This window comes from Otolemur garnettii, unplaced genomic scaffold, assembly GCF_000181295.1.
Source record: "Otolemur garnettii isolate 467f Iridium unplaced genomic scaffold, OtoGar3 scaffold00017, whole genome shotgun sequence".
Taxonomy (NCBI): domain Eukaryota; kingdom Metazoa; phylum Chordata; class Mammalia; order Primates; family Galagidae; genus Otolemur; species Otolemur garnettii.
In genome coordinates, this window is record NW_003852412.1 from 16191181 (window position 1) to 16206611 (window position 15431).

A 15431-nucleotide genomic window follows, 5' to 3' on the forward strand; every position below is an offset into this window, starting at 1 on the left:
GTCTGTTCACTGTAGGATCCTCATCTGTGGGGAGGAGATGGTGGCGTCTGTTCAACAGACCTTGAGAGTTGACCATAGGCCAGGCTCTGTCTGTGCAAGGTCTTCACAGGCCTCATGTCTGTTATTCCTCACAGTAACTCTCTGACTCACAGGGGCTGTGAGCCTTTCTATTCTAGGTGTTCCAGGATGTCAAGGCTCAGAGAGGTTTAGGAGACTTGCTAAACTCATACAGCGTTTAGATCTGGGGTCTAAGGTATCTTTTAAAATGACATTTTACCTCCTCTCTCTTGGTCATCTGGGGTTGTAAAAATTGAATGAGGAAATGCGTGCGTACACACTTGAGAACTTGTCCAATTATCTTTGCTAATGTATGAATGATAACTAGAGTGAAATGGTGTCTGCTTATCTCAGGAAGCTACCATTTTCCCAGCGTACAAATTACATAAACTAACATTTGGGCAGGACCAGGTCACTGCCCTAGAATTCTACTTGAGTCCCAACCCTGGCTGTGCACCGGCTGGAGTCCTGCTGTGGTGAGTGGCAGGTGTCCTGGATGGACCTCACCACCATTACCACCACCAAGAGAGGGAGCTGGGGCTTCATGGGAATGTAAGGCATCCAAGAAGCAGGTGCTGAGACTTAGTGTCCTTGATTCCTGTGAATAGCACGGATTAGTGAGCTACCCTTGCTGTGCTGGCCATGTGTTCTTAAGGACTAGGAAGGGAATTACCGAAGGAAGGAATCCAAGCTAAGGCATAACCATATAAGATCAAGAGCACAGGTTAAAAAGAAATGACCGTGTTTTAGCTCTTGGAAAGAAAATGTACGGGGAGGGGCAAATTGTTGGCACACAGATTTGCTATGAAAGTCTTGCTAATAGAGCATAATCCCAGGACCTGTGTATATTTTGAATTATTACCTAAATTTACACATGAGAGTTGGGTGCCTGATGGAGTGAAGAGAGCTCCTGTAGGTTCTGTTTCTCCAAAGTGCTCCCAATTGATGGTACAGTGCCTGGCACTTGAAAGATCGGCACTGAATGACTGCTATGGTTACTTTGATGAAATCAGGCCTCATGTTCTTTACTCTCAAGCAGAACATATCAACAAGCTTCTACTGAAACCAAGACCAATGGAGAAAAGCTCTTTGAGGGTCAGAAACACTGAGGCCATCGGGCTGCTCCATTGGGAGAAGAGGTAGAAACTAGCTGGGGTCAAGGTGGCTCCACTTCAAGGTTTAGTTTATTACCTGTACAGCCAATTTATGGGTAACCAGGCTGTTCTGATTCCTCGGAAAAACTAGGGATGTTTCTGTTAGAATAACTGATAAGTCAGATTTATAAAATAGTATTTGAGAAATGTATTTTTTAAGTACTTATTTCTTTAAAGTATTTTCAGTAATTTGTAGCAGACTACCACATTATGGTTCAGGAAGAAGACTTACCTTGTTGAGTAAACGATCTTATTTATAGAACACTCCAGTTTTTTGTAAATGAGTGCTTCTAAGCTTTCTAAGTTTATGATATTAGGAAATAAAAATATTTTTCTTAGCAATCTTATTTGTAAGGTTATTTTGCAATGATCACTCCATTCCCTATGAATAGTATGGGGATAAATTATAGCCCAATTATTGATATTTCTATTTCTTGATTAAGTGTGACCAAATTAATAAAATTATGTACATATGATATTAGTATTTTTCAACCTTGTAACTGGACATTTTATAAATACCTACTTTTGTTTTCTTTCATTTTAAGGTGTTTATCAAGGTGTTGTAACTTCTAGACATGATGATGGCACAGTAGCATCATCTTCTGTGTATTTAAATTTCTCACATTTTCTTATTTCGATTATTTAGCCTCTTATCATTCCTATTTTTCATTTTTATTTAAATAGGGATGAAGTACGGTAAACTGCATGTATTTAAAGCATATAATTTGACCAGTTTTGACATATGTGTATGCCAATGAAATAATCACTCACAATCAAGATAACATTTTTATCATGCAACAAAGTTTCCTTGTGCAACTTTGTATTCTATTCCTCTAGCTACTCCCACCTTTCCATATAACCACTGATCTACTTTCTATCATTATAGTTTGCATGTTCTAGAATTGTCTATAAATATAACCACATAGTGTGCATTAGTTTTTAGTCTGGTTTCTTTCAATTAGCATAATGATTTTGATAGGCTTCCATGTTATTGCCTGTATCAGTGGTATGTTCCTTTTCACTGGTGAGTAGTATTCCATTGCATGGGTATACCACAACTTATTTCTCCATTCACTTGTGGATGGAAATTTGTGTTTCCTCTAAATTTTTGTGTAAGTTTCTAAGTAAAGTCAATATGAATGTTCATGCGCAAGTCTTTGTGGCAGTAGGTAATTTCATATATATTAGGTGTTATTCCATTTGGGAGTAGAAAGTCTAGATCAGATGGTATGTGTATGTTTAACTTTTTAAGAAACTGCCAAATTGTTTTTTCAAGTGGTTGCAGCATTTTCCTTTCCCACCAGCATTGTATGAGAGTTCCAGTTGCTTCAAATCCTCACTAATGCTTTGTATTGCAGAAGTGAGACTGTAGAGAAAACATTTTTATGCTTAGGCATTTCTGAATAAATTTTACTTGCACCTGGATTATAAGCTAAGCCTTGGAGTTAGTGAGAGATTTATCTCTTTGGAGAAGTGAGTTTCTATGTTAAGGGATAATGAAACTTGGGATCATAGAGACATTCCAGGGGTTAGAAACTCAGAGTGGGTCTTATCTTCTCCTTAAAGACATTTATTTACATACCATAGATATTAGAACCTTCAGCCATTTGTGTCCTTTATGGTGGCTGTTTGCTCCAATTCAAAGGCTAATTAAACTTTTCTGCTTATATGCTGGAGATTGTCCCTCTTCTCTTCCCAAGGACAATTTATTGACATTAAGGCAGCAAATGTTTCTCTCCTGTTCTCTGGAGGTGAGGAGGGAACCACTGTCTCTCCCCAAATAAACTCCCAGATTCATAATTTTGGTGTTCCTCATCTGTATTACAAATCACAGTATGGGTAGAATGACATTTGGCTCTTACCATGTTGCCTAGGGAGAAGAATTGGGTGAAAAGGGAAACCTACAAGGTTATTCCCATGAGTAAATAATAATTATCTTTGCTCCAGGAAATCTTGTGTTTACTCTCAGGAAAATATGAATAAATGTAGGTATTAAAAGCTTAAGAGTTGGCTCGGCGCCTGTGGCTCAAGCGGCTAAGGCGCCAGCCACATACACCTAAGGTGGCAGGTTCGAATCCCCAGCCCGGGCCCACCAAACAACAATGATGGCTGCAACCAAAAAATGGCCAGGCATTGTGGCAGGCACCTGTAGTCCCAGCTACTTGGGAGGCTGAGGCAGGAGACTCGCTTGAGCCCAGGAGTTGGAGGTTGCTGTGAGCATGATGCCATGGCACTCTACCCAGGGGGAATAGCTTGAGGCTCCGTCTCAAAAAAAAAAAAAAAGCTTAAGAGTCCGCTAAAAATATTTTCACCATTTTGATTATTGTACTGTGCTATCTTATTGTGGTTTTCTTTTACTTTTCCCAATTTTTAATGATGCTGAACATCTTTTCGTGTACTTATTGGCTGTTTGTATATACACCTTCCTTTTCTCACTCTCTCACTTCAGGCTAGAGTACAGTGGTGTCATCATAGCTCACTGCAACTTTAAAGCCCTAGGATCAAGTGATCCTCCTGCCTCAGACTCCTGAAGATCTGACACTAAAAGGCATGTGCCACTATGGCCAGTTAGTTTTTTGTTTGTTTGTTTGTTTTTGTTTTTAATTTAAAAAAATATATTTTTGTAGAGATGAGTTCTTAGTAGGCTGCCCAAGCCAGTGTCGAACTCCTGGCCTCAAGTGATCCTCTTTCCTCCTGACTTGGCCTCCTAAAGTGCTAGGATTACAGGCATGAGCCACTGTACCCAGTCACTTCTGACTATTTTGAAGTTTGATTGTCTTCTTATTGAGTTGTATTACTTATATTCTGGATAAAGTCCTTTATGTATATGCTGTGTGAATATTTTCTACTGTTTTGTGGCTTGCCTTTTTTGTTTTCTTTTTTCTATTTAAAGAGACAATGTCTTGCTCTGTGACCAAGGCTGCAGTTCAGTGTTGACAGACCACAGCTCACTGCAATCTTGCCCTTGGCCTCCCGAAATGCTGTAATTATAGGCATAGGCGTAAGCCATTGCACTGACCATTTTTTGTTTTCTTAACAGTGTCTTCTGAAGAGTAAAAGTTTTAGATTTTAATGAAGTCCAATTTATCAATTTTTTTCTTTTATGGTTCATGCTTTTGTATTTTGTTCAAGAACCCATTGCCTACCTTAAGTTTCTTCTATACAGTTGCAGTTTGTTCTAGGTGTTATATTCAGGTCCATTTTGAGGTAATTTTTGAGTATAATGTGAAGTATGAGTCATTCCTATTTTCATAGACTTTGTTTCTGTTTTTTTTTTTTTTTTTTTTAGGTTGTCTCTGAAGTTTGGTGATGCTGAAAATCCCAAAGGTCTTGACTTAAGGTAGGTAGAATGTCACTGTGGAGTCTCATAGATTCAGCACTTTAAGTTAGCTTTCTACAGTTCATTCATTCCCCAGGTGTTATCAAGGGCTTGCTGTGTGCCTAAGCCTTGTCACACCTCAAATGCCAGAGCCACCTAAGGACACTGAAAAGGCAGTGGTGTGGTATGATGGGAACCTCTATCAATGCTCTCTTCAGTTTCTTCCAAACTATTCTCTTCTCCTCAATTAGGGACTCAGAAAACTCACCAACCTGAAAATGGGATATCCTTTTCCTCTGTGCAAACAATAAAATCTAAATGAAATGCCAAGGGCTGGGGCTCTGGTTGGATATTATTTTCTACGGCTCCTCACAATGAATCATACTTACCATGTAATTACCAAGAAAAAGCCTCTGTTATCTGATTTCCCCTGCAGACAATCAACACAGCAGCTTTTCAGGCATGTGTTTTGAAAGGATGCAACTACCAGCAGTAGTTTTATCCAAGCAGTTAGGAACTTCTCCTGGGTGGGGAGCAATTTGAAACCATTAATTTTTTTCTTTTATAAAAATAGAGTGTGTATCTTTCTATAGGACAAACCCTTTAGTGGTGATAAATAGTTGTGCCTTCCACATTACTTGGAAAACATGCAGGATGTTTCAGTGTAGTCTCCCCAAGCCACGCTCCATGGAAAACTTCTGCTCTGTGAAAATGTTTCTAAGATCCGATAACGAAGAGAGTCTGTGATCAAGTGTGTTTAGGACTTTGGGAATGACTACAAAACACCTCTTCCTCTTGGATACTCACAGGATAAACCTGTACCCTAAATGTTCTAAGAAGACATGTTCTTAAGGAAATCTGTTGCTCTTAGTAACTTAACTTAGTGTCTCCACGTTTAACCCTGGAAAGTTTTCTCCCTCAGAACACTTGTCTACATATCACAGAACACTAGGGTTTGATCAAATCAGAAAATACAGACCATCCCCTTTCCGAGAAACTTTCTAAGTAAATAGAATCCCACAAGGTGACCAAGCACATATACATATCTGATAGAGAAATGGGGACTATTTCTGATCCGTAATAGCACTTTTTGCCAAATGGAAAATAGCTCTATTATTATGATTATTTTTTCTGATGCTTAAGGTATGCAGCAGAAACTGTCGCCGCCCCATCTGTATCCACTTGGCCCTTTCCATTTGAGGGCACTAGAGCCCACTGCTTAACTTGCCAACGGCTAGCCTCCCTTTGCCTAAAAGCTGTCTCTGGCTAACGGGGCCCACTGCCTCCCATCGCTAGGCCAGGAGACCCTCAGCAATGACTGAAAAAAAATGTATAAATACCTCAGTTCCCTCCCCTCAGCTGTGATAACTCAGAGACCCACGCTCTGCCCTTCTCTGGCTCCCTCACTTGCTTAAACCTCTGTGGTTTCTGGCTGCTTCCCCCTCCTGTCATTTCTCTTCTTTCTACTCTACATATTTTGATTGACTAAATTCTCCCCAAGACTTCTTGTATTCACATCCTTGTCTCAGGGTCTGCTTCCACAGGCGTGCAAATGAAAACAGGACAAACCATTGAAAAGAAAAATCAGAAAATATTGAGCTATAAAAAGAAGAAAATGAAAATCACCAATAATCCAAGTATTATTTGTAACCACTATCAGCGTTTTAATCTCTATCTTTCCAGACTTTTTTCCCGTGCAGTCACACATTTTTCTAAAGACAGTAAAATGATCGTGACAGGAGTACATTCTAACTTTTTCATGGCTAGAGAACATGCCACTCCAAAATGGTTGAGAGTCAGGGCTCTGGTGTCAGGTTGGATAGAAGCCCAGTTCCAGCACTTACTCTCTGCACAGTTATTTAACCCCTTTGTGTCTGTGAAATGAGGATAATGACACTGTCTATCTTAAGGTGTTGAAGTGATGATTAAACAAAATTCACACAAATAACACAGAAGGATGACTGACACATAGTAGAAAAATTATTTTTAGCCACAATTTAGCTAGTTCTTTATTGATATCTATTTGAGTAGGTTTTTTTTTTTTTTTTGGAGACAGTCTCACTTTGTTGCCCCAGACTACAGTGCTCTGGCATCATAGCTCACAGCAACCTTGAACTTCAGCTCAAGGGATCCTCCTGCTTCAGCCTCCGCGTAACTGGGACTATAGGTGCCACCATGTGCCCTGCTAATTTTTCTACTTTTAGTAGAGATGGGGTTTCGCTCTTGCTCGGGTCTGAGCTCAAGCAATCCAGCCACGTCAGCCTCCCTGAGTGCTAGGATTACAGGCATCAGCCACCGTGCCCAGTCTTATTGAAGTTTTTTTCAATTTTTTTCTGGAAATGATAAACATATAATAAAATGCTGATTCTAAGAAAGGAAAAAAAAATAAACCCAAGCGTCCTGTGTTTTTCCCTTTCTAGAAATTTGTATTGCTCACTTTGGGGGCTGCTCTGTCCTTTGCCTCACCCAGAGGGCTGTCCCCTGGAACCAAAGCGGAGCCTCTCCCCAAGCCAGTTCTGTCACCGGACAATAGAGGGCGCCATCGCACTGTTCATAGACGATGTCCCGAGTCAGTAAATGCAAAAGTGCTTTGGGGGTAATGGTGTTTTATCACCACTTTCAGGTTCATCCTTACGAATTACAACAAGTTGTCCGTCCAGAGCTGGTTTAGCTTGCATCGCGTCGAGATTATCTTCAACAATTCAGTCCAAGCGGTCTTCAACGCCACCGGCATCCACGCCCCTTGGCGGTATTCCTACCGCTGCCAGCGCGTCAGCAGCCTGCAGCGCTCCGGCGCCCTCCTGCTGCCCAGCCACCCGGACGCCGCGACCAGCCTGTGGGAGGTCACTTTCGTTGATTTCCAGGTAATAAGCTGAAACACAGGCCCAAAGCTCCTGCGTATTTGGTGCCAAAGAAACGCAATTTTTGTTTCAAAACACCAGAAACAAATAATTGATGTTCCAGGGAAAGAGAAGTGGATACCTTTAAAATAATAATGACATTCTCTTTCCTTTACCTTCAATGGCATGAAATGGAATTGGAGAGAGAATTTTCTCTCCCCGTGGCCCCACGTCCCTCCATGCTTGCTTTTACTTTCAGGTTTATCCAGTCACTAGTAATTATCAGTGAGGAATGCCCGCCACCTAAGCCCTGGTGACTCTGGGTGAAACCCGGTGAATGACACTTCCTGGACAGAGAGGCCTTTCAGGGGAGAGGCGTTGTCAGACAATTATTTTATTTCCTTCAGGATATGGAACACTGATCCTATCAGGGCAGATAAGAAGTACATTCCTAGTGTGAGTGACAGCTTTGGCACCATCTTAGGACTGGAACCGTCAGCCACAGAGTCAAAAATATCCCGAAGATCCTCTTGACAGCATTTAGGGAAAGGCCTGGGGATGGGAGAGGTTCCTTTTCACCACTAGAATCTCAGGCTGAGAGACGTGCTGCCCAGTTGCTCTATCCTATTTACCTGGGAAAAGCTTAGCTTGTTCTAACTCACTGAAGGAGCCGGCAGGGCTAGTGTGATCCTTTCTTGGGCACTTTACAGTCTTTTCCTTATACCCGGAGTTCACATATTTAGTGAAGTATGTGGGGGGCAGTTTGGGTGGGGAGGAGTTTGCATCTTGGAGTCAGACAAACCTGGTTTCAAATTACTTCTTAGACACCGGGGCAAGTTTCTTAGCTTCTCTCAATTTCTGACCTACCTTTAAGAATGTAAAGAATACATAGCCTGATATATACAGAAACACCGGATCATGTCACATGTGTAACAACCATGACGTACACATTCTGGCCACGTGCTGGCACTGTTGTAGTTATTTTACATATTTAATCTTCAAAACACATCAGAATGCTATAAGATAACTGTTACTATCCTTATTTTACAAATGCAGTGATTGAAGCTCTGATAATTATATATTTTTTCAAAGTGATATAACTGGTAAATGGTAGAGGCAGAACTTCAATTCTAGATGGTTTAGCTCCAAGGATATTCATATATAGAGATACATATATACACATATACATACACATCTCTATATATAAATGTTTATATATGTTATATATTATATGTGTCTCTGTATGTCTATACATACCTTTCCCTTTAGAAAAAGAGTCCAACCAGAAAAGGGAGACGAGGTAATAATGAAAATAAGAAATAATTTACATACAATCTTGCCTAATGAGAACAGGGGACTTGATTAATTGATATATCTACCTTGTTCCAGAAATGACTTACAGAAATACTACAAGAAAATAACTTGGAACAACAAGCAAACCACTTCAAACCTGTTAGAATGGCTATTATAAACAACAACCACCTTGGGCATGGTGGCTCACACCTGTAATCTCAATGCTTTGGGAGGCCAAGACATAAAGACTGCTTGTGGCTGGGAGTTTGAGAGCAGCCTAAGCAACATAGTGAGACATTGTATCCACAAATAAATAAATAAATACAAATTAAAAAAATTAGTCAGGTGTCCTGATGCACACCTGTAGTCTTAGCTACTCAGGAGACTGAGATAGGAGCCCTTGAATTTGAAGTTGCAGTGAGCTGTGATTACACCACTGTACTCCAGCCTGAACAGCAGAGCAAGATCCTGTCTCTAAAATTAAAAACAATAACAAACAGAAAATAACAAGTTTTGACAAGGATGTGGAGAAATTGGAACCTTTGTGCATTTCCAGTGGGAGTTGTAAAATGTGCAAATGTGCAAATGCATTGGAAGAAAAAAAGTATTGTGGTTCTCCCAAAATTAAGCAAAAAATTATCAAGTGATCCAGCAATTCCACTTCTAGGTATGTGGCCCAGAGAATGGAAAGCAGGGACTCAAACAGATACTTGAATATCCATGTTCACAGCAGCATTATTCACAACAGCCAAAAGGTGAAAACAACCCAAATGTTCATCACTGGGTGGACAGAGCAACAAAATCTAGCATACGCATACAATGGAATATTATTCAGCCTTAAAAATGAAGGAAATTTAGATACATGCTGCAACATGAAGAAGCCTTGAAGATGTTATGCTAAGTGAAATAAGCAAGGTACAAAGGGGGAAATATTGTACGATTCCACTTACATGAGGTACCTAGATAGTCAAATTCACAGAGGCCAAAAGTAGAGGAGTAGTTGCTAAAGGCTGAAGTGAGCGGGGAATGGAGAGTTAGTATTTAGTGGACACAAGAGTTTCAGTTTATAAGTTGAAAAGTGTTCTGGAGAGGACAGTGGTGAGGCGTGTATGACAATGTGAATGTGCTCAATAACACTGGATTGTGCACCTAAGATAGTTAAGATGGTAAAGTTTGTTATGTATATTTTACAGTTAAAAAATAAATTAAAATCGTGGACAAAGGCATGACAGTGAAGAAAAACAAAGAAAGAAAAGATCAATTAGAGCCATGAGTGAGGCTGGGACACAAAACCACAAGGTCTGCACTGGTTGGAAGTGGCACAGTAATTTGGCCCCAAAACTTCGAGAGCAGCCAGCATAAGAAAGAAATGCCCAGTTACATGTTCACAGCGTCACTAAGACAGCTGAAAGTTTGCTCATGATGCATAAATTCATACTTTGTGCTGTGTAATGCGTACATCCTCAGCAGCACCCTTACAGTGACGCAGCTTTGGGTGTCAGAGGTAGGTAGGCCTTGTTAAAACATTCTTCATGGAAACAGATGGCAGAAGGCACTGTCGGTCCAGGGGAGAAGAGGAGGTGGCAATGCTGGATGAGCTAAGTGTACAGAGGGCTGCTTTCCACTTATGTAGCTTTGCTGGTCTGGGTTATTCCAGGAATAAAGTATAGAGTGATGTCACATGCATAGCAAACCCAGATGCTTTGGGCAAATGATGGGGTGGCCAGCTAGGGATTGTGGCAAAGTGTAGCTGGCATCACAAAAAACTTTTTTCTTTGATCTATTTTTGAAAAATTGTAAACTTACAGAAAAGTTGCAGGAATGAATAAACACCTATCTACTTTTGGCCTAGATTTACTGATTAAAATTTTTTTTTATGTCTTTGAAAGAATTTTTATAATTTCAGTAGATTTAGAGGCATAAGAAGTTTTTGTTTACGTGGATGGATTTTACAGTGGTGATGTCTGGGTTTAGTGCTCATGACTGTATAGTATTCATTGCACCTGACAGTTTTTCTTCTGAGTCTTCCATGTCCAAGATACCATTCTTCATGTCCCTGTATCCATTTCTTAGCTCCCACTGTTAAATGAGAATGTGATGTATTTGGTTTTCCATTCTTGCCTTGCTTCACTTAGGATAAGGGCCTCCAGTTACATCCACATTGTTGCAAAAAACATTTCATTCTTTTTTTAATGGCCCAGAAGTACTTCATGGTATATATGTACCACATTTTCTTTTTTCACTCCTCAATTGATGGACACTTAGGTTGATTCGTTGTCTTTGCCATTTTGAATTATACCATGACATAATTGCAGGGATCTTTTTGGTATTATGATTTCTTTTCTTTGGGTAGAGACCCAGTAGTGGAAATGCTGAATCTAATGGTGGATCTACTTTTAGTTCTTTGAGAAATCACCACCCTGTCTTCCACAGAGATTGTGCTAATCTACATTGCTGCCAATAATAATCTGGGTATAAGCATTTCCTTTTCACTGCATCTGTGCCATCACATACTGTTTTTGACCTTTTAATGATGGCTATTTTGACTGGGGTAACCTCACTGTGGTTTTACTTTGGATTTCCCTCATGATTAGTGATACAGAACATTTTTTTCATGTTTGTGGGCCTTTTGTATCTTTTGAAAAATGTCTGTTCATGTCTTTTGGCCACTTGTAAATAGTGTTTTGTTTTCTCTTGATTTGTTTGAGTTCCTTGTAGATTTGGAATATTAGTCCTTTGTCAGATGTATAGTTTGGAAATATTTCTTTCCCATTCTGTAGATTGCCTGTTTACTCTGTTGATTGTTTCTGTTGCTGTGCAGAAGCTTTTTAGTTTAATTAAGTCCTGTTTATTTATTTTTGTTTTTGCTGCATTTGCTTTTGGGATCTTAGTCATGAATTTGTTGTCTAGGCCAACGTCCAGAAGAATTTTTCCTACATTAGTTTTCTCTTATTATTTTTATGGTGCCATGTCTTCCATTTAAGTCTTTAATCCATCTTGAGTTGATTTTTGTATATGGTGAGAAATAAGGATCCCATTTCTTCTTCTGCATGTGGCTATCCAGTTTAAGATTTTTTTTTTTTTAAATTAACTTTGTTCATTTTTGCTTAATAGAAATACAGGGCCAGTAGTACTAGATCTTCTGGCTTTTCAGTAGAGACTAGAAATTTGGGTTCTTAAAGGAAATGTTCAGGAAATTCAAGACACTGGACCAAACAAAATTCACCTGTGGTTCCAAGGATACTTATGTATACTGCACATAATAAGACACAACATGTTTGTAACCTCTAGTCCAGGGCATGGATGTTCAGTATATCCTTCAGGCATTCTTTACACTTACTGTTCTCCACCTGGAGTTACTAAGAATTAAGTGGCAGTCGATCTGAGGACATTCTCCTTGGCTGGAGTTGCAGAACTGAAGGAGGTCATCTTTTGTCATGGAGGAATTTGTCTCCTAGGTACTAGTCTGATGAGGAGGCCACTCTACCTCCTCATAGGAAAGGCAGGCCAAGGATCCCAGGAGCCAGAATAAGAGTCCCTTTGGCAGCTGCTTTGGGTACAATCTAGAGCACAGACAATTGGGTGAGCAAGGCCCGTAACGTCTGAGGCAGGGCGTGTAGCCACAAGAAAATGTTAAAATGCTCACTCAGGGCACCACAGTGAATTTTCAGTAAAGCACTGTGGATAATTCAATTTTCTGATGTCCTCTTTAAAAAGGAAGTGAGTGAATGAGGTGATGCTGGGTAGGGTGTTATACTTTTAAAGCCAGCTAAACAGGGGGCTGCCCTCCCCCAATCATGACTCTCGTTTTAAAGTAATTCCTCCGTATTCCTGTTTCAATTGCCAGCATTAGAAAAAAGGGTTAGTTGTCAATTTGACTCTCTCCTAGTTTCAAGTAATAAGACCATTTCATTTGCACATGAGAAAGCTTTTCTTTCTATTCTCTGGGCAGGACACAAGGAGGGGCTTTTGTACAGTGCTTCCAAAATGGTGCCAAGTCTGTATGGCAAAGTCAGTGAAGATGGGGAGGCAGGGTTGGGGGGAACAAGGGACAGAACACAGCAGGAGCTGTGGAGTCAGAGCTGAGCCTGAGCCTGAGGCCAGACTGCCAGTTTGGACTGATCTTCACCAAACCTGCTGTGGTGCAACTCTGGGCAAGTTGCTTCATTTTTCTGTGCCTCAGTTTCCTTGTCCATAATAAAGATAAATAGCCACTTACTTATAGGCTCTTGTACATACTAAATGAATTAAGGCGGGGTCTGATACTGCCTTAATATGTGTTAAGTGTTGGCTTTTATTTTATTTATATTTTACCTCATTGGAGATTGTGATATCCTCGCTTGAAAGATGTTTCCAGGCTAATTTCTGTCAGTAGAATCAAAAGCAGAAGAACTGAGACTTAAAACCTTTGTGAAACTTACACCAACACTTATAAAACGTTGAGTGTGCTTTGAATTTTAGAGGCACTGCAGCCGTTGTGGTTTCACAAGAACGAGAATATTTCTGAGCATCAGATGAAACGAGGTTTTATTTCAGAGCCTTGAATTTCACGAGACTCTTAATGATGACAACATCCCCGAGTTTCTGGATCAGTTCCGACTTACGATTAAGTTTCACTGTCCCCAGAAGCACAGTCACATTTGTCGGATCATGTTTTTAAACGATTCAGTGAAGATGGTGACAGTACGTTAGTCTGGCTAACAAGGGGCCCAGCCCTGCCAGCGCCGCGGGAAGCCGATCCCGGGAGGGGGGGACCGTGTCCCTCAGCTCCCGCCTTTCTTCTTCCGCAGATCCAAGGCTTCGCCATCCACGGGGGCCGGTTCGCCAGGGCCCGCGACTGCGCCCCCGCCTTCTCCCCGGCCATTGTGCTGGGGCTGGTCACCTCGCTGATCCTGCTGCTGGTGCTGGCCTACGCCCTGCACGTGCTGCTCTACCTGCGCGACCTGGACCGCCGCTACGAGGCCATGGGCTCGCCCGAGCGCCTCCCGCCGCCCAGGGCTCGGGCCGCGGAGAAGGAGCTGCTGCGGGGCGGCCGGGCCCAGGGCGTCGAGCTGGCCGGCCCGCTGGGCAGCAAAATCTACGCGTAGTGGCGACGCCCTCTGCCCAGGAGTTGCTTCTGTTCTGTGCTGTTTGACTTGTGAATTAAAGGTTTCCGCCACATAGTTGGACTTTTTAAAAGCAGATATGTAACGAATTGTTTTCAAAGCATCCACAGGATTACTTAGATTTGGGGCAAAGCAAAGCCACTACCCACAGAGATAGTTAATATGGTTTGTCCCCAACTAAACTGAATGCAAAAGGGCAGAGAGAGAGATGGAATGTGGAGAAGTGAAAAAGCACATTTGCTCCTCTTTGCCTGGGCCGGTTTATAATAAACCCAAAAGCTCGTTCCCCGCAGCTCAGCAACCAGGGCGCCGGCCATGTACGCTAAGGCCGGTGGGTTCCAACCCAGCCACAGCCTGCCGAACAACAATGACAACTGCAACAACAACAAACAATAGCCAGGGGTTGTGGCAGGCACCTGTAGTCCCAGCGACTTGGGAGGCTGAGGCAAGAGAATTGCTTAAGCCCAAGAGTTGGAGGTTGCTGTGAGCTGTGACGCCACAGATCTGAAGTGGGACATAGACTCTGTCTCCAAAAAAGAAAAAGAAAGAAAAGAAAAGAAATAATAAACCCAAGGTTATCTGGAAGTTTAGAATATAAACTATTTTGTAATATAATTTGGAGTTTTCAGAAATTATGTCCCAATTTGTTTTTAAAAAATAGTCTTCTCTCCCTCTCACAGAACTGTTTAAGGAGAACTCCTGCCAATAGGGCAGGACACCTAATTCAAGGGCCATCCTGTTTGGCACATTTGTCTGGTTTAGAGCTCCACGACCTTTCCTACGTACACTTGCAATAATCTGGACCAGGTAAAAGCACAGCTTCAAGAGAATCCTCCCCCCACCCAGCCCTTCCAGTGAGATGATGTTCCCTACATCCTTCCTGAATAGGAATTCTGGAGTCACCCCTGAAGTTCTTACTACCACTTTCTCTCACATGCATTCCCCAAGATCCTTTTTAGTTTTTGGCAGATATTGAAGAATGATCCGCTTCTCTTCCTCACTAAAGCTTTTCCAAAATGCCTTCCATGTTAAAGGGAATTTAAATATAACTGCATCTTCCTAACTAGGGTTCTGTGCATGGCCTAGATGCTACTAAGAAGATACTCCTACACAAAACATAGAATGCAGGTGGGGACAATGTGGGGTGGGTGGCCACACACAGAGAAACGAATCTTCTGGCTGCTGTCGTGATGGGTCTACTGTCCAGTTCTGTCTTAGGTGGCAAGCAGTGGATGAGAAGGACAGTAAGTTTTCAGATAGGACTATCTCTTGTTGGGCATTCCTTTGGTCTCATTTTTCCTGGCTGTAAAAATGGGTGTGGTTCCACCTCTCTCAGTGAAATGTGCCAGTAGATGTGAGAGAAGGATGGACCCCACTTCAGATGTAATTAAATGATAGAAATTTATTGATAATTTGATACACCTGCAGGTGTACCCACAGGGAGCTTTTGTGGTGGGCCAACAAGCAGCCTGGAATAGCAGGGGAGCCTGCAAAGTCATGGCTGGTCAGCAAGCTAGCGCAATACAGAAGCCAGTCATAGTGGTTAGCACAACTCAATATAGCTCAGGGTCACAAGGTAAAGGTACATCATTTATACAACTTAGGGTGGGGGTACATATTGGCTCATAATCACAAAATACATCACAAGTACGTTACTTCATGA

General features: G+C 41.5%; 1 protein-coding gene across 1 annotated transcript in view; it reads left to right on the forward strand.

The window, feature by feature from the left end:
* Positions 1-13844, forward strand: part of ATP6AP1L (ATPase H+ transporting accessory protein 1 like) — a 23251-nt gene extending 9407 nt beyond the window's left edge. The window contains exons 5-7 of the mRNA XM_012802749.2: positions 4501-4551; positions 7154-7394; positions 13454-13844. Of these exons, the coding sequence (XP_012658203.1) occupies positions 4501-4551; positions 7154-7394; positions 13454-13750 (589 nt within the window). The 3' untranslated portion in view covers positions 13751-13844. The remainder of the gene's footprint in view (positions 1-4500; positions 4552-7153; positions 7395-13453) is intronic.
* Positions 13845-15431: the final 1587 nt, after the last annotated feature.